This window comes from Trachypithecus francoisi, unplaced genomic scaffold (assembly GCF_009764315.1).
Source record: "Trachypithecus francoisi isolate TF-2019V2 unplaced genomic scaffold, Tfra_2.0 Lachesis_group6, whole genome shotgun sequence".
Lineage (NCBI taxonomy): Eukaryota > Metazoa > Chordata > Mammalia > Primates > Cercopithecidae > Trachypithecus > Trachypithecus francoisi.
In genome coordinates, this window is record NW_022681471.1 from 2,877,448 (window position 1) to 2,902,215 (window position 24,768).

General features: G+C 40.6%; 1 protein-coding gene across 1 annotated transcript in view; it reads right to left on the minus strand.

Moving 5' to 3' along the window:
• The window catches only part of FMR1NB (FMR1 neighbor), a 45,725-nt gene extending 35,165 nt beyond the window's left edge, over window positions 1–10,560 (minus strand). Inside the window, exon 1 of the mRNA XM_033201303.1 lies at window positions 10,226–10,560. Coding sequence (XP_033057194.1) covers window positions 10,226–10,490 — 265 coding nt within the window. The 5' untranslated portion in view covers window positions 10,491–10,560. The remainder of the gene's footprint in view (window positions 1–10,225) is intronic.
• Window positions 10,561–24,768: the final 14,208 nt, after the last annotated feature.

Genomic DNA, 24,768 nt, shown 5'->3' on the forward strand with positions numbered 1-24,768 from the left:
ATGATATAAGGTAAAAGAAGGGAAGTAAGGGACTGAAGACTTTAAGAGAGCGGAGAAAAGGGCTCTGTGAGATAAGGAATGAAAAACTTTTGAGAGAAGGCCTGTGAAGTGGGCAAAGGAAAGTCACTGTGCGGAGGTGAGAAATGAAAGGACCCTGACTGAAGGACAAGAAAAACTTTTGGAATGGTGATGAAGGAGGGAAGGCATTTGTGAGGGTAAAAAAGGGAAGGCCTTTGTGGTAAGTGAAGGAGGGAAGTTTTTTGGGAAAGGAGATGAGGAAGTTAGGGTTTTGTGAGGGGACTTGAGGGAAGAAGGCCTTTGAGCAGGGAGGGAAGTCAACTGTGAGGGTAAAGAAAGCAGGAAAGGCAATCATAAAAGAAGGCAAGGTCTTTGTGAGGGGAGGTGAAAGAGGTTAGAATTTTGTTAGGGGAGAGCATGGAAAGAAGATTTTGGTAGAGGACAAGAAGGAGGGTATACCTTTCTGAGGAGAGATAAGGGAGGTTAGAACTATATAAGCAAAGGTGAGACAGGGAATGTATTGGTGAGAGAAGAAAGGACTATGAAGAGGAGATGAAGGGGGTTATAATTTCATGAGGGAGGTGAGAGAAGAAAGGCCCTTGTGAGAGATGAGGGAGGAAGGTCTTTGTGAAGGAAGACAAGCAATTTTAGTGGAGAGTTGAGGAATTAAAGGCCTTCATGACTGACGTGAGAAAAGGAATCACTTTGTCAGAAGAAGTGTGATAAGAAGCCTTTAGAGGTAGATAAAGGAAGGCATTTGTGAGTGAACATGTGGGAGGGTAGGACTCTGTGATGGAAGGTGAGTAAAGAAAGGCTTTCGTGAGGGGAAATGAGCAAGGAAAGACTTTTGTGAGGGGAAGTGACTGAGGAAATTTGTGTAGTGAAGTACGGGAGGTTAGCAAGTGAGGTTAGGGGTAGAAAAGTTTTAAGACAGGAGATGATGGAGGTTAGTACTTTGAGTGGTGCGGTGAAGAAGGTTAGTCCCATGTGATGGAGATACTGAAAAGAAGGCCTTAGGAGAGATGAGAGAGGAAAGCCATCTATGAGAGAAAGTCATTTCTGAAAGGAGGGAACGGAAAGGTAGTACTTTGTGAAGGGAGGTTAAGGAGGGAAGACCTTTCAAAGAATACTTATAAAAAGTAAAGAGATTGAAACACTAAACAAAATCTCCCTTGCAATAGAGAAATTATAGTTAACAATAATTTGTTTCATATTTCAAAGTAGCTAGAAGAAAAGAATTGGAATGCCCCCAACACAAAGATAAATTTTTGAGGTAATGGGTATCTCAATTACCTGGATTTGATCACTACACATTGTGTATACATATTAAAATATCACATGTACTCCAAAAATACATACAACTATGATATATCAATATAAAAATACAAAAACAAGGGCATCTGCTGGCAAGATGGCTGAAAAGGAACAGCTCTGGTCTGCAGCTCCCAGAAAGACCAATGCAGAAGGTGGGTGATTTCTGCATTTCCAATTGAGGTACACTGTTCACCTCATTGGGACTGGTTAGGCAGTGGGTGAAGCCCATGGAGGGTGAGTAGAAGCAGGGTGGGGTGTTGCCTTACCTGGGAAGTGCAAGGAGCAGAGGCCTCCCTTTTCCAGCCAAGCGAATCTGTGACGGACTGTGCTATCTGGCCCAGATACTATGCTTTTCCTATGGTTTTTGCAGTCCGCAGACCAGGAGATTCCCTCATGTGCCTACACCACCAGGGTCCTGGGTTTCAAGCACAAAACTGGCAGTTGTTCAGACAGACATGGAGCTAGCTGCAGGAGTTGTTTTTTTTTTTTTTTCTTAGCCCAGTGGCACTTGGAAACCCAGTGAGACAGAACCTTTCACTCCTTGGAAAGGGGAGTGAAGCCAGGGAGCCAAGCCAGTGGGTCCAACTCCCACAGAACCCAGCAAGCTAACAAAGACTGACTTGAAATTCTCCCTACCAGCACAGCAGTCTGAAATCGACCTGGGACGACTGAGCTTGGTGTGGGGAGGGGCATCCGCCATTACTGAGGCTTGAGTAGGCAGCTTTCCCCTGACTGTGCTAAGGACTGGGTGGAACTCAACATAGTGCAGCAAAGCAGCTGTGGCCAGACAGCCTCTCTAGATTGCTCTTTGCTGAGCAGGGCATCTCTGCAAGAAAGGCAGCAACCCCAGTCAGGGGCTTATAGATACAACTCCCATCTCACTGGGACAGAGCATCCGAGGAAAGGCGCGGCTTGTTGGCGCAGCTTCAGCAGAGTTAAACGTTCCTACCTGCCACCTCGGAAGAGAGCAGTGGACCCTGACAAGGAGGATTCTACAAGCACAGCACTCGAGCTCTGCTAAGGGACAGACTGCATCCTCAAGTGGGTCCCTGATCCCTGTGGCTCCTGACTGGGAGAGACCTCCCAACAGGGGTTGAGAGGTGCCTCACACAGGAGAGAGCTCTGGCTGGCATCAGGCTGGTGCCCCTCTGAGACAAAGCTTTCAGAGGAAGGAGCAGAAAGCAATCTTTGCTGTTCTGCAGCCTCCACAGGTGATACCCAAGAAAACAGGGTCTGGGGTGAACCTCCAGCAAACTACAGCAGACCTGCAGCAGAAGGGCCTGTTAGAAGAAAAACTAACAAACAGGAAGCAGTAACATCAACATCAGCTAAAAGAACATCCACACAGAAATCCCATCCAAAGGTCTTCAGCCTCAAAGATCAAAGGTAGATAAATCCACAAAGATGAGAAAAAACCAGTGCAAAAATGCTGAAAATTCCAAAAACCAGAATGCCTCTTTGCCTCCAAATGATCACAACTCCTCTCCGGCAAGGGCACAAAACTGGACAGAGAATGAGTTTGATGAATTGACAGAAGTAGGCTTCAGAAGGTGGGTAATAACAAGCTCCTCTGAGCTAAAGGAGCATGTTCTAACCTAATGCAAGGAAGCTAAGAACCTTGACAAAAGGTTACAGGAACTGCTAACTAGAATAAGCAGTTTAGAGAAGAACATAAATGAACTGATGGAGCTCAAAAACACAACACGAGAACTTCGTGAAGCATACACAAGTATCAATAGCCAAATCAATTAAGAAGAAGAAAGGATATCAGAGATTGAAGATCAACTTAATGAAATATGGCATGAAGACAAGATTAGAGAAAAAAGATTGAAAAGGAATGAATAAAGCCTCCAAGAAATATGGGACTATGTGAAAAGGCAAAACCTACGTTTGATTGAGATCCCTGAAAGTGACAGCGAGAATGGAACAAAGTTGGAAAACACTTCAGGATATTATCCAGGAGAACTTTCCCCAACCAAGCAAGACAGGCCAACATTCAAATTCAGAAAATAGAGAGAACACCACAAAGATACTCCTCGAGAAGAGCAACCCCAAGACACATAATCATCAGATTCACCAAGGTTAAAATGAAGGAAAAAATGTAAAAAATGTTAAGGGCAGCAAGACAGAAAGGTCAGGTTACCTACAAAGGCAAGCCCATCAGACTAACAGCAGGTCTCTCTGCAGAAACCCTAGAGGCAGAATAGAGTGGGTGCCAATATTTAACATTCTTAAAGAAAAGAATTTTCAACCCAGAATTTCATATCCAGCCAAACTAAGCTTCATAAGCAAAGGGGAAATAAAATGCTTACAGACATGCAAATGCTAAGGGATTTTTGTCAGCACCAGGCCTGCCTTACAAGAGTACCTGAAGGAAGCACTAAATATGGAAAAGAAAAACCAGTACCAGCCACTGCAAAAACACGCCAAAATATAAAGACCAATGACACTATGAAGAAACTGCATCAACTAATGTGCAAAATAAACAGCTAGCATCATGATGACAGGATGAAATTTACACATAACAATATTAACCTTATGTAAATGGGCTAAATGCTCCAATTAAAATACACAGACTGGCAAATTGGATGGAGCCAAGATCCACTGATGTCCTGTATTCAGGAGACCCATCTCACATGCAAAGACATACACGGTCTCAAAATAAAGGGATGGAGAAATTTTACCAAGCAAGTGGAAAGCAAAAAAAAAAAAAAAAAAAAAAGCAGGGGTTGGAATCCTAGTCTCTGATAAAACAAATCTAAACAAAAAAGACAAAGAAGGGCATTACATAATGGTAAAGGGGATCAATGCGAAAAGAAGAGCTAACTTTCCTAAATACATACGCACCCAATACAGGAGCACCCAGATTCATAAACCAAATTTTTAGAGACCTACAAAAAGACAGACTCTCACACAGTAATACAGGGAGACTTTAACAACCCATTGTCAATATTAGACAGAACAACAAGACAGAAAATTAACAAGGATATTCAGGACTTGAACTCAGCTCTGGACAAGCAGACCTAACAGACATCTATAGAAGACTCTACCCCAAATCAACAGAATATACATTCTTCTCAGTACCACAAAATAATAAGAGCTATTTATGACAAACCCATAGCCAACATCATACTGAATGGACAATAGCTGGAAGCATTCCCTTTGAAAACCGGCACAAGACAAGGATGCCCTTTCTCGTCACTCCTATTCAACACAGTATTGGAAGTTCTGGCCAAAGCAATCATGCCAGAGAAAGAAATAAAGGGTATTCAAATAGGAAGAGAGGAAGTCAAATTGTCTCTGTTTGCAGACCACATGATTGTATATATTTAGAAAATCCCATTATCTCAGCCCCAAAACTCCTTAAGCTGTAAACAACTTCAGCAGACTCTCAGAATACAAAATCAATGAGCAAAAATAACATGCATTCCTATACACCAATAATAAACAAGCACCAATAATAAAAACAATAATAAACAAATCATGAGTGAACTCCAATTCATAATTGTTACAAAGAAAATACTTAGGAATACAACTTACAAGGGACATGAATGACCTCTTCAAGGAGAACTACAAACCATTGCTCAAGGAAATAAGAGATGACACAAACAAATGGAAAAAGAAATTCCATGCTCATGGATAGGAAGAATCAGCATCGTGAAAATGGCCATACTGCCCAAAGTAGTTTATAGATTCAATGGTACTCCCATCAAGATACCATTGGCTTTCTTCACAGAACTAGAAAATACTACTTTAAATTTCATGTGGAACCAAAAAAGAGCCTGTGTAGCCAAGACAATCCTAAGCAAAAAGAACAAAGCTGGAGGCATCACACTACCCAACTTTAAACTATACTACAAGACTACAGTAACCAAAACAGCATAGTACTGGTACCAAAACAGATATATAGACCAATGGAACAGAGCAGAGGCCTCAGAAATAACACCCCACATCTACAACCACCTGATCATTGGCAAACAAGCAATGGGGAAAGGATTCTCTATTTAATAAATGGTGTTGGGAAAACTCACTAGCCATATGCAGGAAACAGAAACTGGACCCCTTCGTTATACCTTATACAAAAGTTAACTCAAGATGGATTAAAGACTTAAAACCATCAAAACCCTAGAAGAAAACCTAGGCAATACCATTCAGGACATAGGCATGGGCAAGGACTTCATGACTAAAACACCAAAAGCAATGGCAACAAAAGCCAAAGTTGACAAATGGGATCTAATTAAACTAAAGAGCTTCTGCTCAGCAAAAGAAACTATCATCACAGTGAACAGGCAACCCACAGAATGGGATAAAATTTTTGCAATCTATCCATCTGACAAAGGTCTAATAACCAGAATCTACAAGGAGGTTAAACAAATTTACAAGAAATAAACAACCCCACTAAAAAGTGGGTGAAGGACATGAACAGACACTTCTCAAAAGAAGACATTTATGAGGCCAACAAATATATGAAAAAAAAAGCTCAACATCACTGGTCACTAGAGAAATGCAAATAAAAACCACAATGAGATACCATCTCACGCCAGTTAGAATGGCAATCATTAAAAAGTATGGAAACAACAGATGCTGGTGAGGATGTGAAGAAATAGAAACACTTTTACACTGTTGGTGGGAGTGTAAATTAGTCCAACCATTGTGGAAGACAGTGTGGCAATTCCTCAAGGATCTAGAACCAGAAATACCATTTGACCCAGCAGTCCCATTACTGGGTATATACCCAAAGGATTATAAGTCATTCTACTATGAAGACACATGCACATGCATGCTTATTGCAGCACTATTTACAACAGCAAAGACTTGGAACCAACCCAAATGCCCATCAATGATAGACTGGATAAAGAAAATGTGGCACATATACACCACGGAATACTATGCAGCCATAAAAAAGAATGAGTTCATGTCCTTTTCAGGGACATGGATGAAGTTGGGAACTATCATCCTCAGCAAACTAACACAGGGACAGAAAACTAAACACCGCATGTCCTCATTCATAAGTGGGAGTTGAACAATGAGAAGACATGGACACAGGGAGGGGAGCATCACACACCAGTGCCTGTCGGGGGTTGGGGGGAAAGGGGAGGGAGAGCATTCTGACAAATACCGCTTAAAACCTAGTTGACAGGTTGATAGTTGCAGCAAACCACCATGGCACATGTATGTCTATGTAACAAACCTGCACGTTCTGCACATGTATCCCAGAACTTTTTAAAAGTAAACAATAAATAAATAAAAAATAAAATGTTTCAACAAAAAAAAGTCTAGGAACAGATGGCTTCACTGGTAATTTCTACCAAATTTTTAAAGAAGAATTAACATCAATCTTTCTCAAAATCTTCAGCAACAATACTTCTTAACTCATTCTAGGAGTTCAGTAGTAACCTGATCCCAAGGGCAGAAAAAGACACCACAAGAAAACTGCAGACCAATATCGTTTACGAATATAGATACAAAATTATCCTGCAAAATACTAGCAAACCAAATGCAACAGCATATTACAAGGATTATACGCAATGACTGTAAAGTGGAGTTCATCCCACTAATCTAAAGATGGTTCAATGTAAGAAAATCAGTCAACAAAATACACAAAGAGAAACAATTTCATATCTCAATTGATGCAAAAAACGCATCTGACAAAATCTAAAACCCTGTCATAATAAAATCACTCAGCAATCAAGGAACAGAATGAATCTTACTTAACATGATGAAGAGCTGATGAACAGCTAACATTATAACCAATGTTGAAAAACCGAAAGCTTCCTCTAAAACATGGATGCCTGCTTTCATCACTGCTATTCAATATTGTGCTGGAAGTTTTAGCAAGAGCAATTAAGCAATAAGAAGAAATAAATGGCATGAAAATAGGAAAGTAAAAAGTAAAACTCTCTCTATTTACAGATAACATGATTCTATATCTAGAATATCCAAAAGGTCCACAAAAAACTTACTAGAGCTAATAAATGAATTTCGCAACTTTACAGGGTACGAGACAAACAGGTAAAAATCAGCCGTGTTTCTATACACCACCAATGTACAAGTTGAAAAGAAAAAGGAAACCATTCCATTTGCAATAGCATACAAAAGAATAAAATATCTAAAAATAAATTTAACCAAGGAAGTTAAAGACTTGTAAACTGAAAACTACAAAACATTACCGAAATAAATTAAAGAAGACATTAATAAATGTAAAGACATTTTGTGGTCACAGATTGGAATACTTAATATTGTTAAGATGACAGTACTTCCAAAGTGATCTACAGATTCAATGCCAACTCTATCAACATTCCAATGGCCGTTTTGCAGAAATGGAAAAGCTGACTCTCAAATTTATATAGAGTTGTTAGTGGCCATGAATACACAAAACAATATGGATAAAGAAGTACGAAAATGATGGACTCACATATTCCAATTTCTAAACTTGCTATAAAGCTACAGTAATCAAAAGAATGTGGTACCAGCATAGAGATAGATACACAGACCAGAATAAAATTGAGAGTCCAGAACTAAATCTATAAATCCATAATCAACTGATTTTTGAGAAAGCTGCCAAGAGCACTCAATGAGGAAAAAATCGTCTCTTCAACAAGTGGTGCTGGGACAAGTGGTTATCCACATGCAAAAGAATGAAGTTGGACCCTTAACATACACCATATGCAAAAATCAACTCAAAATGGATCAACAATCTGAATATAAGAGTTAAAACCATAAAACTCTTAAAAGTAAACATGGGAGTAATCTTCATGACCTTGGATTTGGCAATGGATTATAGATATGACTCCAAAACACAAGCAACCAAAGACAAAATAGATAAATTGAACTTTCTCAAAATTAAAAACATTTTTACATCAAAGGACATTATCAAGGAAGTAAAAAGACTACCCACAGAATGGGAGGAAACATTTGCAAATCAGGTATCTGATAAGGATTCAGTATCCAGAATATATAAAGAATTATTAAAGCTCAACAGCAAAACCACAAACAATCCAATTAAAAATGGTCAAATAATTTGAAAAGACATTTCTCCAAAGATGTACAAAAGGCCAGCAAGCATATAAAAACATGTTCAACGTCATTAGGCATTAGGAAAATATAAATCAAAACCATAATGAGATACTATTTCACTCCCACTATGATGGCTATAATTTATAACAAGGGGGACAGATAACATATATTGGTGAAATTGAAACCTTCAAACATTGTTAATGGAGATGTAAAACGGTTCAATCACTTTGTAAAACAGTATGAGACTTCCTCAAAAAGATCAACGGAGTTCCCATACGATCCAGCAATTCTACTCCTAGAGAACTCAAAACACGTCTACACAAGAACTTGTACACAAATGCTCATAGTAGTATTGTTCACAATAGGCCCAAAGTGGAAACAACCCAAATTCGGTAAATTTCAAAAACTAGATAAAAATATAGTATACCCCTACAATGGAATACTAATCAGCCATAAAAAGGAATGAAGTAGCCTTATGGATCGGGGAATTGGGAGTAACTGGTTCATGGGTGTGGGTTTTAATTTGGGGTGGTTAAAATATTTTGGAACTACATGGGGTGATGGTTGCACAACATTTAAATGAACTAAATTCCTTTAATTGTTCACTATAAAATAGTTAATTTTATGTTATGTGAATTTCACCTCAATTTTATTATTATTATTATTATTTTTTTTTTGAGACGGAGTCTTGCTCTGTCACCCAGGCTGGAGTGCAGTGGCGTGATCTCGGCTCACTGCAAGCTCCGCCTCCCGGGTCCATGCCATTCTCCTGCCTCAGCCTCCCGAGTAGCTGGGACTACAGGCGCCTGCCACCACACCTGGCTAATTTTTTTGTATTTTTAGTACGGACGGGGTTTCACTGTGTTAACCAGGATGGTCTCAATCTTCTGACCTTGTGATCCGCCCCCCTCGGCCTCCCCACGTGCTGGGATTACAGGCATGAGCCATGGCACCTGGCCTTTTTCTTTTCTTTTTTTTTTTTGAGACTGAGTCTCACTCTGTCACCAAGGCTAGTGCAGTGGTGCAATCTCAGCTCACTGCAACCTCCGCCTCCCGGGTTCAAGCAATTCTCCTGTCTCAGCCTCCCAAGTAGCTGCAACTACAGGTGCATGACACCACGCCCAGGTAATTTTTTTACATTTTAGTAGAGACGGGGCTTCACCTTGTTGCCAGGCTGGTCTTGAACTCCTGAGCTCAGGCAATCTGCCCGCCTTGGCCTCTCAAAGTGTTGGGATTACAGGCGCGAGTCACTGCGCCCGGCCCTATTTTTTTTTTTAGACGGAGTCTCGCTCTCTCACCAGGCTGGAGTACAGTGGCACCATGTCGGCTCATTGCAACCTCCGCCTCCCGAATTCAAGCGATTCTCCTGCCTCAGTAATCCCGAGTAGCTGGGATTACAGGCGTGTGCCACCATGCCCGGCTAATATTTTTATTTTTAGTAGAGATGGCGGTTTCACCATGTTGGCCAGGCTGCTCTTGGACTCTTGACCTCAAGTGATCTGCCTGCCTCGGCCTTCTTAAGTGCTGGGATTACAGGTGTGAGCCACTGCGCCTGGTTCTCAACTTTTAAAAAGCGGCGACAAGGAAGGTTAGTATTTTGTGGTGGGAAGTGAGGAAGGAAAGGCTTTTGTTAGGGGAAGTCGGGGAGGGAAAGTCTTTTAGAAGTGAGTTTAGGCGGGAAAGACTTCCAGCGGCCAGGCGAGAGAGGGCAGGACTTTGTAAGGACTGCTGAAGATGGGGCCATAAAGGCCTTGGGGAGGAGAGAGGACAGGAAGGGGCAGGAAGGCCTACAGTTGGTGCCGGCGCGTCGCCACACCCCGCCCCCTCTCCCTACCCCTCCCCCAGCGTTTCCCCGCTGGCCTGAGCCAGCACTCACCGGAGCACAAGTAGTAGCACACCAACAGCAGTATCCAGATGGAGAGTATGAGCATCCCGCGGGGTTTGGTGAACTGCATCTTTAGAGATTCCAGCCATCCTGGCTCAGGCCTGTCAGCCATGGTGGCCTCAGACCCCGGACTGCTGCTCTCGGGATTCGACCCAGTTGCCGCCAACTCATAAGTTTCCATATGTAAGTGAGTCGCATGCGTGGGACGGCGACTTGACCTGTTCCTCCTCTTTGCTTGCCTCCTATCTGAAGGCATGGCTCCGGGTGCTGCCTTTGTGAGACGCTGCCTTTGTGAGACCCTGCCTCACTGCCCAACTGTGCGTGACCCAAACGCTTCCGGGGCAGTCCCTGACCCAGAAGCTTCCGGGGCAGTCCGTGACACAAAAGCTTCCGGGGCAGTCCGTGACTCAGAAGCCAATGGGGCAGTGACCCTCGCGTGGCATGTGCCAACTCTCGCGAGGCCTGAAACTGATTCCTTCACGATGACGTCTTCTGCTTCATTCCACAGGCCCAGACCCTTACAACCACGTGGCCAGTGGTTGGTGCACCCCCACACTCCCACTCAAAGCCTGGTACATAGGTGCTTGCTAAATGCTTGTGGAACAAGTGAACGGGGCTTCAGGCCTGCACCAGTGGCATGACTGCTTGTCATAGATCAACAAAAAGGAATAACTCGGATTCTGACTCCATTCTTCCTCATTCCTAGTGTGCACATTGTAGTGTCTGGTCACTACAGTTCGTCATTACAGCGCTCACGACAGCAGCTGCTAGCCAAATGTGGCTATTTAAGTGCAAGTTTCAATTACTTAAAATTAAATGAAATTAAGAAAAGAGTTCCTCAATCACAGTAGCCACATTAACAAGTGCTCAATAGCTACATGTGGCTCATGGCTGCCATCCTGGACACTGGCAATATGATTTTTTTTAATTTCTTTTTTTTTTTTTTTGAGACGTAGTCTTGCTGTCTCCTAGGCTGGAGTGCAGTGGGGCGATCTCAGCTCACTGCAGGCTCCGCCTTCCTGGTTCACGCCATTCTCTTCCCTCAGCTTCTCAAATAGCTGGGATTACAGGAGTGTGCCACCACGCCTGGTCAATTTTTGTATTTTTCGTAGAGACAAGGTTTCACCATATTGGCCAGGCTGGTCTCGAACTCCTAATCTCTGGTCTTCTGCCCACCTCAGCCTCCCAAAGTGCTGGGATTACAGGCATTAGTCACCGCGCCCGGCTGGAGGGTTTTCATCATGGCAAAAAGTTGTTTTGGGCAGTGCTGGATGTGAAGAGTGACTAGTGAATATCATAGATATTCAATCGATTGTTACACTTTAGTAGAAGCTTTGAGTGTTAGACAAAATGCTATGTGCCTTATGAAACCTTAAAACTGAGTTGCAAATAAATAAAACAATACAACAACATGAGAACAAATAATGTGCGAGGAACACTGAAAAGTTACTAAAATCATTTACGCTTTATTGCCAAAATTACTACCCATGAACTGGGTGGCTCTAAGTAAATGCCTTCCTCCAACTAGGCCTTGGTGCCTCATGTGTAAAATGGAAGGGTTGGGCATTGTTTCTAGACCCCCTTTTGGCTCTAAAATCTGACCCTTGGGCAAAATCCCGTTACTTTCCTTGGTTTGGGCACACCTGCAAAGGACTGTGTAGGTACTGCTTCCATAACTGTTAGCTTACCACATTCTAGTTTACAAAGGATATGAAAACCACCCCGACTGCATTTCCATCCTTATTCGTAATTATACGCACTTTCCGTTCCTACTAATTTTATTCTATTGTTATTTCCAGTGTTCCTAAGCATCCCATAGAGGAAGGGAGAAGCAAGGCTTCCTATTCCAATAATTCTTGAAACTTAGCACACTCCATCCATCCCTGCCCCATGCCCAAGAGCCATTCATAATGCCGTTTAGTTTATCAAAGAGTTTAACAGGAAAAGAACCCACTTTCCTTCTATATTTTTTTAAATCCTTTTTTTGGCTTCAGCGTTTCCAAAACTAATTTGATGAGAGGATTGCTATCACACAAAACATTTATTAATAGCTTCTGAAACTACTGCTTGCAACTGTGAGGAACCGTGAAGTATCTGAGATTTTACTCTTCTTTCAAGTAGCAAGGTAACTAGTTGCAGTTTTATAGATGCTGGCAGAAGATGCAAGACAGAGTCAGAGACAAAGGACAAAAGCTCTCCTAAGACATGCAGAAACTCAACAAATCCATGGAAAATTGCCTCCCAACAGCAACCTTGTTCATATCATAGCACAGGTGGAAAATTATCATATGACCAGACACCGCACAGCCACCCTGAGGTCTCAGATCAAGCTGGAGCACGCAATTGGGAACTCAGCTCTTTGCCATCTCACAGGTTGAGCTCTCTTTGCCTTAGTTTCCTCCCTTTACCAATTATGAGCTGTGGATAGCGTGATTGTGAAGATACCATCCAGCTCTGGCATGCTATGACTCATACTTGACTGTAGCATTTGAGGTTGCTGCAAACCTGTGAGGCATGGCAGTTCTGCTACAATGCAATCCACATTATACCATTAGAAACCCAAATTACTAACAGGAAACTCAAAGGACAAAATCCCTAAGATTACATCTCAGCACTTCCTGGCTTACACAACACTAATTCGAGATTGAGGCCACACACACACACACGAACACACGCAAAGCCATGTGAAGTGTCCATTTTACAGATAATCAGATGTAAATTTAAAGTCCTGCATTGGCTTTCCTCTTTTGTCCTATACCCTCAAGGGAGCTAAATTGGATACTAAACAACCCAGACCGAATTAGAGATAAAAATGTGTTGCATGGGGCATGAATACAAGAATTGCTTCATGAGGTAGTGCATGTCACTGCTCAGAATGTAACTACTGTTCTTGTGGAAAACAGAATTGACACTATTTTTTTTCAAATATCACCACAGACAGACATGAAAAGATGCCTGACCTCAGGTAATCATGGTTAAATAAGTTACAAATAGCTCATAAGTTACAAATAACTCATAAGTTAAATCAATAATGAGATATTTCACACTTATATTAGCAAAACTCAATAAATATCCACACGAATATATAGAAATAGGACTTTGGTCATTGTAGATGGGGTTACAATGGGTACAACCACTTTGGTGATTTTTTTTTGTTTTTTTTTTTTTGAGAGACAGAGTCTCGCTCTGTTGCCCAGGCTGGAGTACAGTGCACGATCTCAGCTCACTAAAACATCTGCCCCTGGGTACAAGCGGTTCTCCTGCCTCAGCATCCCAAGTAGCTGGGACTACAGGCATGAGCCAATATGCCAGGCTAACTTTGTATTTTTTAGTAGAGAAGGAGTTTCACTATATGTTGGCCAGGCTGGTCTTGAACTCCTGACCTCTGGTAATGTGCCTATCTCGGCCTCCCAAAGTGCTGGGATTACAGGCATGAGCCACTGTGCCCGGCCCACTTTGGTGAGTTTTTGACAACAAATTGTAAAGTTAAATATTCACATATTCTGTGACCTAGGAATTCCACTTTTGGGTATCTACCCTTTCACTCATGTGTACAAGCGGACATGTACAACAATGTTCATTGTTATAGTGGAAATAACATAAATGATGTTCCAGTAGGGTAATAAAAGCAAACTAGTTCATTCCCACAGTGTACAACATTTAACGATAATCAGGATAAATTGCCTTAGGCAAGGTCGTAATTTTTTTTTTTTTTTTTGCTGGTTTGCCTACCAGCATACGGTGGCAGTCCCAGTTTCTAAATGGGGGGAATCATTGTTGTGTTCCCTGAAAGAAATATTGAATAATAATCTTCTAATTCTAAAATAGCAGAAACCAAAGTTGTGAGAATAGGAAGCAAAACACAAAACTTTTTGTAAGTGGATCATGAGGTATCAATCTTGCCATCATCCCTTGGTTCTCAGCCCCATGTGTTCTGGTTATGGAGGAAACAACACCATATGTTGATCACTAGTCCTGGTTCAGAGTGCACAGCACATTCCTGCGAGATGGTACCCCAAACTCACAGGGTGTTTTTTGCTAGGCGGTGTCATAACTACATCTATAAGAGGTGATTTCATTGTTTTATTGGCTGATTTCTTCTAGGTGAGTTGGCATGAACAGGCTTCAGTTCATTGCTGTACTTAGATCAGGGTAATGTGAGTTCCTTTGATAGGAGCAATGTTGTGTGAGATAAAATAGTGCTGTGTAAGGTATTCAGTAAATCTACAGATGGTAGGGCTAGCCGAGGTATGGTAAACAGGAAAACAAATCCAATTTGGAGTTACAATCTATTTAAGGTAAGAAAAAAGTCACTGTCCAGTTTGTAATAAAAGGAGTTCAAAGCAATCAAACTATCTCAAGATGGCTGGTTGGTACCCATAGGATATTATACTGTATCAGGGGCCCAGGGCTAATGGCTGCTACTGGTAAATTTGACATCCAAGCAGTAGTAATAGTAAGTTTTGGTGAGAAGAAATTCATATTATTGAGTCCATGCATATTTTCATATTTGTCCCCAAGGCCACTTTGTATATGAGCTCATCAATCAAGTACTGGAGTGGCAGAGAGTCTGACTGATATCCACTGAATGGGCATTAAGCCCATCTGACTATTTAGCACCTCTCCTATGAAGAGAACCTTGTGATAAATATTCATATGCAAGACATACATTCTAGATCAATTCACATACTTCTTTCTCAAATTTCCTTGCTCCAAGCTTGCTCCAAACTTGCAGTCCTCCAAACTTGCTCCTTCCAAGACCATCCAGCCGCAACATTAGTCTGTGCCATGATTCAGCATAGATCCTTGCCACAGCCTTTTGCTTCTTCCTGGCAAATAAGACAAGTTCCAGATGAAGGGGACAACCAAATATACGACTCAAAGTTCTGCCCAGCAGGTTCCCTTCCCCGCCATCCTACAGATCACCTCTGAGTGGGGCCGTAATGACACAGCAATCTACTTACTCCTAAGAGAGAACCATTCTGTTCTCTTTCTCTGATCGTTGTTGTTTCTGGATGAGCTGAAGCCATCTTGCTGCCAGTACAAGGATGAAGTCAATATGGAGGATGGCAGAAGAGAGGGGCAGGAAGAACCTGAATACCTAATGATATCATTGAGCTACCCCAAAACTTGACCCATTGTGGAACTTCCAGTTTGTGAGATAGTGTATTTCCTAACAGTTTTAATCACTTTGAGTTAGTGTTTCTGTTTCTGAGAGCTAAACGCTTTCTAACTAATATGGTTGTCCAATCCATCTCTCTTGTGCACGACTTGATCGCCTAGTCAAAATTCAATGCTCTCAGGAGAAAATACCCCAAATTTGAATAACACATGGGCATAGCTATATATACAGAGAGATGCATGAAAGCGTTGAGTGAATGGATGGATAAAGGAATAAATGTTTTTAAAAGCCATCGCTCTAAGCAAAATCCTTTGTCCTTTGCCTACTATCTGTATCAGTCAGGGTTTAGTTGCAGATAACTAGAATAGTTAGTTAGAATACATAACTAGATAATTTAAGCAAAGAGGGATTTTCATATAGGGAATTTGTTGATTACAAAATTGTAGGAAGGAATGGAGGAGGAGGGTCAGCTGGGCTTCCAGGAAAAATTTGTAGAACAACACAGTAGTAAACCAGTGACATATCAAGGCCAGGGCAATGGGAGCATTGCCTTGGTTGCAAGCAATGAGGAAGTGCACTGTCTCTAGAGAAGGAAGAAGAAGAAGAAAACCAATTACAATTTGGTCTGCTTTGTTATTATCACCATGTCAACAATTCTAAATTATGTCAGTGGGAACACGCTCTTCTCTGAAAACAAAATCATCTGTTGAGCTATATTCCCAAAAAATTGCTGAGACTACTGTTGAGTTGCAATAATAGATAAGTGTACTTCAAATCAGCACTTTTAAATTACATCTCTTTTCATCAACATTGTATTTGAAATGGAAGTTAATTTGGAGAACCTCCAGTTATACATGCAATCCCCAGGCTTCCTGGACCCAACTATACATTTCTGTTTTGAGAGCAAGTTCATCACAGTTTAAAATCAATTCAAGCTTCCTTCAGGTACAGTTACTTCATGTTTCTAACACTTGTGATGCTAAACAGTCCTGTGTTTAAACAATAGCACAGTTATTGTAAATATGAAGACAAAAAACCTGAGTTTCTTCAGTTCTGTCATTCTATAATACCACTTGGAGTTTTTATTTGTGTTTAAAATTTACGGTGAAACAGTGAGACAACTGTGAGGTATAGTGCAAATGCTATTATGCTGTAATTTTATTGCTATTATTCATCAGGGCAACAGAACAATATGGGGATGTTTGTTCCCCTTTTAGTTAAAAATTATAATGTAATTAAATATTAACCAGTTGCTTTCTTAAGACTTAATATTGTTTGCTTCTTTGTATATTCTTACACCTTTTTGTTGAGGTAAAATATACATATAAAATTTGCCACCTTTACATCTTTAAGTGTACAGTTTAGTGGTAATAAATATATTTATATTCTTTTTTTTTCCTTCCATCTCCCTCTCCCCTCAACCTTCCTGACTTCTGGTAACTGTTCTAGTCTATCTTCGTGAGATTCACTTTTATAATTTCCACGCGAGTAAGAACATGTGATATGTGGTGCTTTTTACTTGGTTTATTTCACTTAACATAATGACTTCCAATTCCATTCATGTTGTTGCAAATGACCAGATTTCATCCTATTTTATGAGAATAATATTCTTTCCTGTATATATGCCACATTTTCTTTATCCAGTCATCCTTTGTTAGGGATTTAGGTTGATTCCATATTTTGGCTATTGTGAATACTGCTGCAATAAACATGGGAGTGCAGGTATCCCTTCAGTATATTGATTTCCTTTTTTTTTTTTCTGGATAAATACCAAGTAGTAGAATGGCTGGATCACATGGTATTCTATGTTTAGTTTTTTTGAGGAATCTCCATACTGTTAGTGGCTATATTAATTTACATTCCTTCCAACAGTGTGTGAGGGATTCGCCTTTCTTCACATCCTCACCAACATCTGTTAGTGACTGTCTTTTTGACACAGGCCATTTTAAATGTGATGAGATGATAGCTCACTGTGGGTTTTATTTGCATTTCTCTAATGATTTGCATTTCTCTAATCATTGGTAATGTTGAACATTTTTTCATATACCTGTTGACCATTTTTATGTATTATTTTGAGAAATATCTATATAGATCTTTTGCCTTTTTTTTTTTTAGACGGAGTTTCACTCTTGTTTCCCAGGCTGGAGTGCAATGGCGCACTCTCGGCTCACCGCAACCTCCGCCTCCCAGGTTCAAGTGAGTCTCCGGCCTCAGCCTCCCGAGTAGCTGGGATTATAGGCATGTGCCACCACCCCAACTAATTTTGTATTTTTGGTAGAGACGGGATTTCTCCATGTTGGTCAATCTGGTCTCAAACTCCAGATTGATCAGGTGATCCGCCCGCCTCAACCTTCCAAAGTGCTGGGATTACAAATGTGAGCCACCGCGCCCGGCTCTTTTGCCCATTTTAAAATCAGATTATTTGGTGCTTTTTTGCTATTGAGTATTTTGAACTCCTTATGTATTCTGGTTTTCAATCCCTTATTGGATAGACAGTTTGCAAATATTTTCTTCCATCTGTGGCTTGTCTCTTTAATTTGTTGAGTGGTTTTCTCTACTGTGCAAAAGTTTTTTAACCGGATGTAATCCCATTTGTCTACATTTACTTTTGTTGCCTGTGCTTTTGAGGTCTTACACAAAAAAATCTTTGCCCACACCAATGTCATGGGACATCTCCCCAAAGTTTCCTTCTAGTAGTTTCATAGTTCGAGGTCTTAGATTCAAGTCTTTAATCCACTTTGATTTTATTTTTGTGTAGGGTGAGAGATAGGGGTATAAATTCATTCTTCTGCATGTGGTTATCCAGCCTGTCTAGCACCACTTATTGAAAAGACTGTCCTTTCCCCACTGGATGTCCTTCATGCTTTTGTTGAAGATGAGTTGGCTATAAATGGATGGATTTATATCTGGGTTCTCTATTTTTTTAATTTGTTTTATTGTACTTTAAGTTAGAGGGTACATGTGCACAACATGCAGGTTTGTTAAATATGTATACATGTGCCATGTTGGTTGGCTGTATCCATTAACTCATCATTTACATTAGGTATTTCTCCTAATGCTATCCCTCCCCCAACCCCCCAATCCATGGCAGGCCCCAGTGTATGATGTTCCCCATGCTGTATCCAAGTGTTCTCATTGTTCAATTCCCACCTATGAGTGAGAGCATGTGGTCTTTGGTTTTCTGTCCTTGTGATAGCTTGCTCTGAATGATGATTTCCACCTTCATCCATGTTCCTGCAAAGGACATGAACTCATTCTTTTTTATGGCTGCATAGTATTCCATGGTGTATATGTGCCACATTTTCTTTATCCAGTCTATCATTGACGGACATTTGGGTTGGTTCCAAGTCTTTGCTACTGTGAATAGTGCCTCAGTAAACATACATATGCATGTGTCTTTATAGTAGCAGGATTTATAATCCTTTGGGTATGTACCCAGTAATGAGATGGCTGGATCAATGGTATTTCTAGTTCTAGATTCTTGAGGAATCGCCACACTGTCTTCCACAATGGTTGAACTACTTTAAAATATCAACAACGGTGTAAAAGCATTCCTGTTTCTCCACATCCTCTTCAGCACCTGTTGTTTCCTGCCTTTTTAATGATCATGGTTCTAACTGGTGTGAGATGATATCTCATTGTGGTTTTGATTTGCATTTCTCTGATGACCAGTGATGAAGAGCATTTTTTTGTGTGTCTGTTGGCTGCATAAAAGTGTCGGTTAATATCCTTTGCCCACTTTTTCATGGGGTTGTTTGATATTTTCTTGTAAATTTGTTTAAGTTCTTTGTAGATTCTGGATATTAGCCCTTTGACAGATGGGTAGATTGCAAAACTTTTCTCCCATTCTGTAGGTTGCCTGTTCACTCAGATGGTAGTTTCTTTTGCTGGGCAGAAGGTCTTTAGTTTAATTAGATCCCTTTTGTCTATTTTGGCTTTTGTTGCCATTGCTTTTCGTGTTTTAGACATGAAGTCCTTGCCCATGCATATGTCCTGAATGGTATTGCCTACATTTTCTTCTACGGTTTTTATGGTTTCATGTCTAACATTTAAGACTTTAATCCATCTTGAATTAATTTTTGTATAAGGTGTAAGGAAGGGATCCAGTTTCAGCTTTCTACATATGGCTAGCCAGTTTTCCCAGCACCATTTATTAGATAGGGAATCCTTTCCCCATTTCTTGTTTTTGTCAGGTTTGTTAAAGATCAGATGGCTGTAGATGTGTGGTGTTATTTCTGAGGCCTCTGTTTTGTTCCATTGGTCTATATATCTGTTTTGGTAACAGTACCATGCTGTTTTGATTGCTGTAGCCTTGTAGTATAGCTTGAAGTCAGGTAGCGTGATGCCTCCAGCTTTGTTCTTTTGACTTAGGATTGTCTTGGCAGTGCAGGCTCTTTTTTTTGGTTCCATATGAACTTTAAAGTAGTTTTTTCCAATTCTGTGAAGAAAGTCATTGGTAGCTCAATAGGCATGGCATTGAATCTATAAATTACCTTAGGCAGCATGGCCATTTTCATGATATTGATTCTTCCTATCCATGAGCATGGAATGTTCTTCCATTTGTTTGTGTCTTCTTTTATTTCATTGAGCAGTGGTTTGTAGTTCTCCTTGAAGAGGTCCTTCACATCCCTTGTAAGTTGGATTCCTAGGATATTTTATTCTCTTTGTATCAATTGGGAATGTGAGTTCAATCATGATTTGGCTCTCTGCTTGTCTGTTATTGGTGTATAAGAATGCTTGTGATTTTTGCTCGTTGATTTTGTATCCTGAGACTTTGTTGAAGTTGCTTATCCACTTAAGGAGATTTTGGACTGAGAAGATGGGGTTTTCTAAATATACAATCATGTCATTTGCAAACAGGGACAATTTGACTTCCTCTTTTCCTAATTGAATACCCTTTATTTCTTTCTCTTGCCTGATTGCCCTGGCCAGAACTTCCAACAATATTTTGAATAAGAGTGGTGAGAGAGGGCATCCCTGTCTTGTGCCAGTTTTCAAAGGGAATTTTTCCAGTTTTTTCCCATTCAGTATGATATTGGCTGTGGGTTTGTCATAAATACCTCTTATTAATTTGATATACATTCCATCAATACCTAGTTTATTGAGAATTTTTAGCACGAAGGGCTGTTGAATTTTATGGAAGGCCTTTTCTGTATCTATTGACATAATCATGTGGTTTTTGTCTTTGGTTCTATTTATGTGATGGATTACATTTATTGATTTGCATATATTGAACCAGCCTTGCATCTCAGGGATGAAGCCAACTTGATCTTGGTGGATAAGCTTTTTGATGTGCTACTGGATTTGGTTTGCCATATTTTATTGACGATATTCACATCCATGTTCATCAGGGATATTCGTCTAAAATTCTCTTTTTGTGTTGTTGTGTCTCTGCCAGGCTTTAGTATCAGGATGATGCTGGCCTCATAAAATGAGTTAGGGAAGATTCCCTCTTTTTCTATTGATTAGAATAGTTTCAGAAGGAATGGTACCAGCTCCTCTTTGTACCTCTGATGGAATTCGGCTGTGAATCCGTCTGGTCCTGGACTTTTTTTGGTTGGTAGGCTATTAATTATTGCTTCAATTTCAGAGCCTGTTATTGGTCTATTCAGCAATTGGTCTATTCAACTTCTTCCTGGTTAATCTTAGGAGGGTGTATGTGTCTAGGAATTTATCCATTTCTTCTAGATTTTCTAGTTTATTTTCGTAGAGGCATTTATAGTATTCTCTGATGGTAGTTTGTATTTCTGTGGGATCGGTGGTGATATTCCCTTTATCATTTTTTATTGTATCTATTTGATTCTTCTCTCTTTTCTTCTTTTTTAGTCTTGCTAGCAGTCTATCAATTTTGTTGATCTTTTCAAAAAACCAGCTCCTGGATTCATTGATTTTTTGAAGGGGTTTTTCTGTCTTTATCTCCTTCAGTTCTGCTCTGATCTTAGTTATTTCTTGCCTTCTGCTAGCTTTTGAATGTGTTTGCTCTTGCTTCTCTAATTCTTTTAATTGTGATGTTAGGGTGTCAATTTTAGAGCTTTCCTGCTTTCTCTTGTCGGCATTTAGTGCTATAAATTTCCCTCTACACACTGATTTAAATGTGTCCCAGAGATTCTGGTAGCTTGTGTCTTCATTCTCATTGGTTTCAAAGAACATCTTTATTTCTGCCTTCATTTTGCTATTTACCCTGTAGTCATTCAGGAGCAGGTTGATCAGTTTCCATGTAGTTGTGCAGTTTTGAGTGAATTTCTTAATCCTGAGTTCTAATTTGATTGCACTGTGGTCTGAGAGACAGTTTGTTATAATTTCTTTTCTTTCACATTTGTTGAGGAGTGCTTTACTTCCAACTATATGGTCAGTTTTGGAATAAGTGTGATGTGGTGCTGAGAGGAATGTATATTCTGTTGATTTGGGGTGGAGAGTTCTGTAGATGTCTATTAGGTCTGCTTGGTGCAGAGCTGAGTTCAAGTCCTGGATATCCTTGTTAACCTTCTGTCTCGATCTGTCTAATATTGACAGTGGGGTTTTAAAGTCTCCCATTATTACTGTGTGGGAGTCTAAGTCTCTTTGTAAGTCTCTAAGGACTTGCTTTATGAACCTGGGTGCTCCTGTATTGGGTGCATATATATTTAGGATAGTTAGCTCTTCTTATTGAATTGATCCCTTTACCATTATGTAATGGCCTTCTCTTTCTCTTTTGATCATTGTTGGATTAAAGTCTGTTTTATCAGGGAATAGGATTGCAATCCCTGCTTTATTTTGCTTTCCATTTGCTTGCTAGATCTTCCTCCATCCTTCTATTTTGAGCCTATATGTACCTCATCATGTGAGATGGGTCTCCTGAATACAGCACACTGATGGGTCTTGACACTTTATCCAATTTGCTAGTCTATATCTTTCAACTGGGACATTTAGCCCATTTACATTTGAGGTTAATATTGTTATGTGTGAATTTGATCCTGTCATTATGATGTTAGTTGGTTATTTTGCTCATTAGTTGATGCAGTTTCTTGCTAGCATTGATGATCTTTACAATTTGGCAGGATTTTGCCGTGGCTGGTACCTATTGTTCCTTTCCATGTTTAGTGCTTCCTTCAGGAACTCTCGTAAGGCAGGCCTGGTGGTGACAAAATCTCTAAGCATTTGCTTGTCTGTAAAGGATTTTATTTCTCCTTCACTTATGAAACTTAGTTTGGCTGGATATGAAATTCTGGGTTGAAAATTCTTTTCTTTAAGAATGTTGAATATTGTCTCCCACTCTCTTCTGGCTTGGAGAGTTTCTGCCGAGAGATCCACTGTTTGTCTAATGGGCTTCCCTTTGTGGGTAACCCGACCTTTGTCTCTGGCTGACCTTAACATTTTTTCCTTCATTTCAACTTTGGTGAATCTGACAATTATGTGTCTTGGAGTTGCTCTTCTCGAGGAGTATCTTTGTGGTGTTCTCTGTATTTCCTGAATTTGAATGTTGGCCTGCCTTACTAGGTTGGGGAAGTTCTCGTGGATGATATCCTGCAGAGTGTTTTCCAACTTGGTCCCATTTTCCCCGTCACTTTCAGGTACCCCAATCAGACGTAGATTTGGTCTTTTCACATAATCCCATATTTCTTGGAGGCTTTGTTCATTTCTTTTTACTCTTTTTTCTCTACATTTCTCTTCTCACTTCATTTCATTCATTTGATCTTCAATCGCTGATACTCTTTCTTCCAGTTGATTGAGTCAGTTACTGAAGCTTGTGCATTTTTCACATAGTTCTCGTGTTATGGTTTTCATCTCTATCAATTCTTTTAAGGACTTCTCTACATTGGTTATTCTAGTTAGCCATTCATCAAATCTTTTTTCAAGGTTTTTAGTTTCTTTGCGCTGGTTACATAATTTCCCCTTTAGCTCTGAGAAGTTTGATCGACTGAAACCTTCTTCTCTCAACTCATCAAAGTCATTCTCCATCCAGCTTTGTTCTGTTGCTGGTGATGAGCTGAGTTCCTTTGGAGGGGGAGATATACTCTGATTTTTTGTATTTCCAGCTTTTCTGCACTGCTTTTTCCCCATCTTTGTGGTTTTATCTGCCTTTGGTCTTTGATGATGGTGACATACTGGCTTGTAGAGTTTCTGCTGAGAGATCTGCTGTTAGTCTGATGGGCTCCCCTTTGTGGGTAATCCGACCTTTCTCTCTGGCTGCCCTTAGCATTTTTTCTTTCATTTCAATTTTGGTAAATCTAACAATTATGTGTCTTGGGGTTGCTCTTCTTGAGGAGTATCTTTTTGGTGTTGTCTGTATTTCCTGAATTTGAATATTGGCCTACCTTGCTAGGTTGGGGAAGTTCTCCTGGATAATATCCAGAAGAGTGTTTTCCAACTTGATTCCATTCCCCCCATTGGTTTCAGGTACACCAATCAAATGTAGATTTGGTCTTTTCACATAGTCCCATATATCTGGGAGGCTTTGTTCATTTCCTTTTACTCCTTTTTCTCTAAACTTCTCTTCTTGCTTCATTTCATTTATTTGATCTTCAATCACTGATACCCTTTCTTCCACTTGATCAAATAGGCTACTGAAGCTTGTGCATGCATCACATAGTTTTCGTGCCATGGTTTTCAGCTCCATCAGGTCATTTAAGGTCTTCTCTACACTGTTTATTCTAGTTAGCCATTAGTCTAATTTTTTCATGATTTTTAGCTTCCTTGTGATGGGTTCAAACATCCTCCTTTAGCTCAGAGTAGTTTGTTATTACCGATTTTCTGAAGCCTACTTCTGTCAGCTCGTCAAAGCCATTCTCCATCCTGCTTTGTTCCATTGCTGGCGAGGAGCTGCAATCCTTTGGAGGAGAAGGGGCTCTCTGGTTTTTCGAATTTTCATCTTTTCTGTTCTGGTTTCTCCCCATCTTTGTGATTTTATCTACCTTTGATCTTTGATGATGGCGACCTACAGATGGGGTTTTGGTGTGGATGCCCTTTTTGTTGATGTTGATGCTATTCCTTTCTGTTGTTAGTTTTCCTTCTAACAGTCAAGTCCCTCAGCTGTAGGTCTGTTGGAGTTTTCTGGAAGTGCACTCCAGACCCTGTTTGCCTGGGTATCACCAGCAGAGGCTGCAGGACAGCAAATATTGCAGAACAGCAAATATTGCTGCCTGATCCTTCCTCTAGAAGCTTTGTCTCAGAGGGGCACCCGGCTGTATGAGATGTCAGTCAGCCCCTACTGAGAGGTGTCTCCCAGTTAAGCTACATGGCATTCAGGGACCCACTTGAGGGGGCAGTCTGTCCGTTCTCAGAGCTCAACCACTGTGCTGGGAGAACCACTGCTCTCTTCAGGACTGTCAATCAGGGACGTTTAAGTCTGCAGAAGTTTCTGCTGCCTTTTGTTCAGCTATGCCCTGCCCCCAGAGGTGGAGTCTACAGAGGCAGGTGGGCCTTGCTGAGTGGC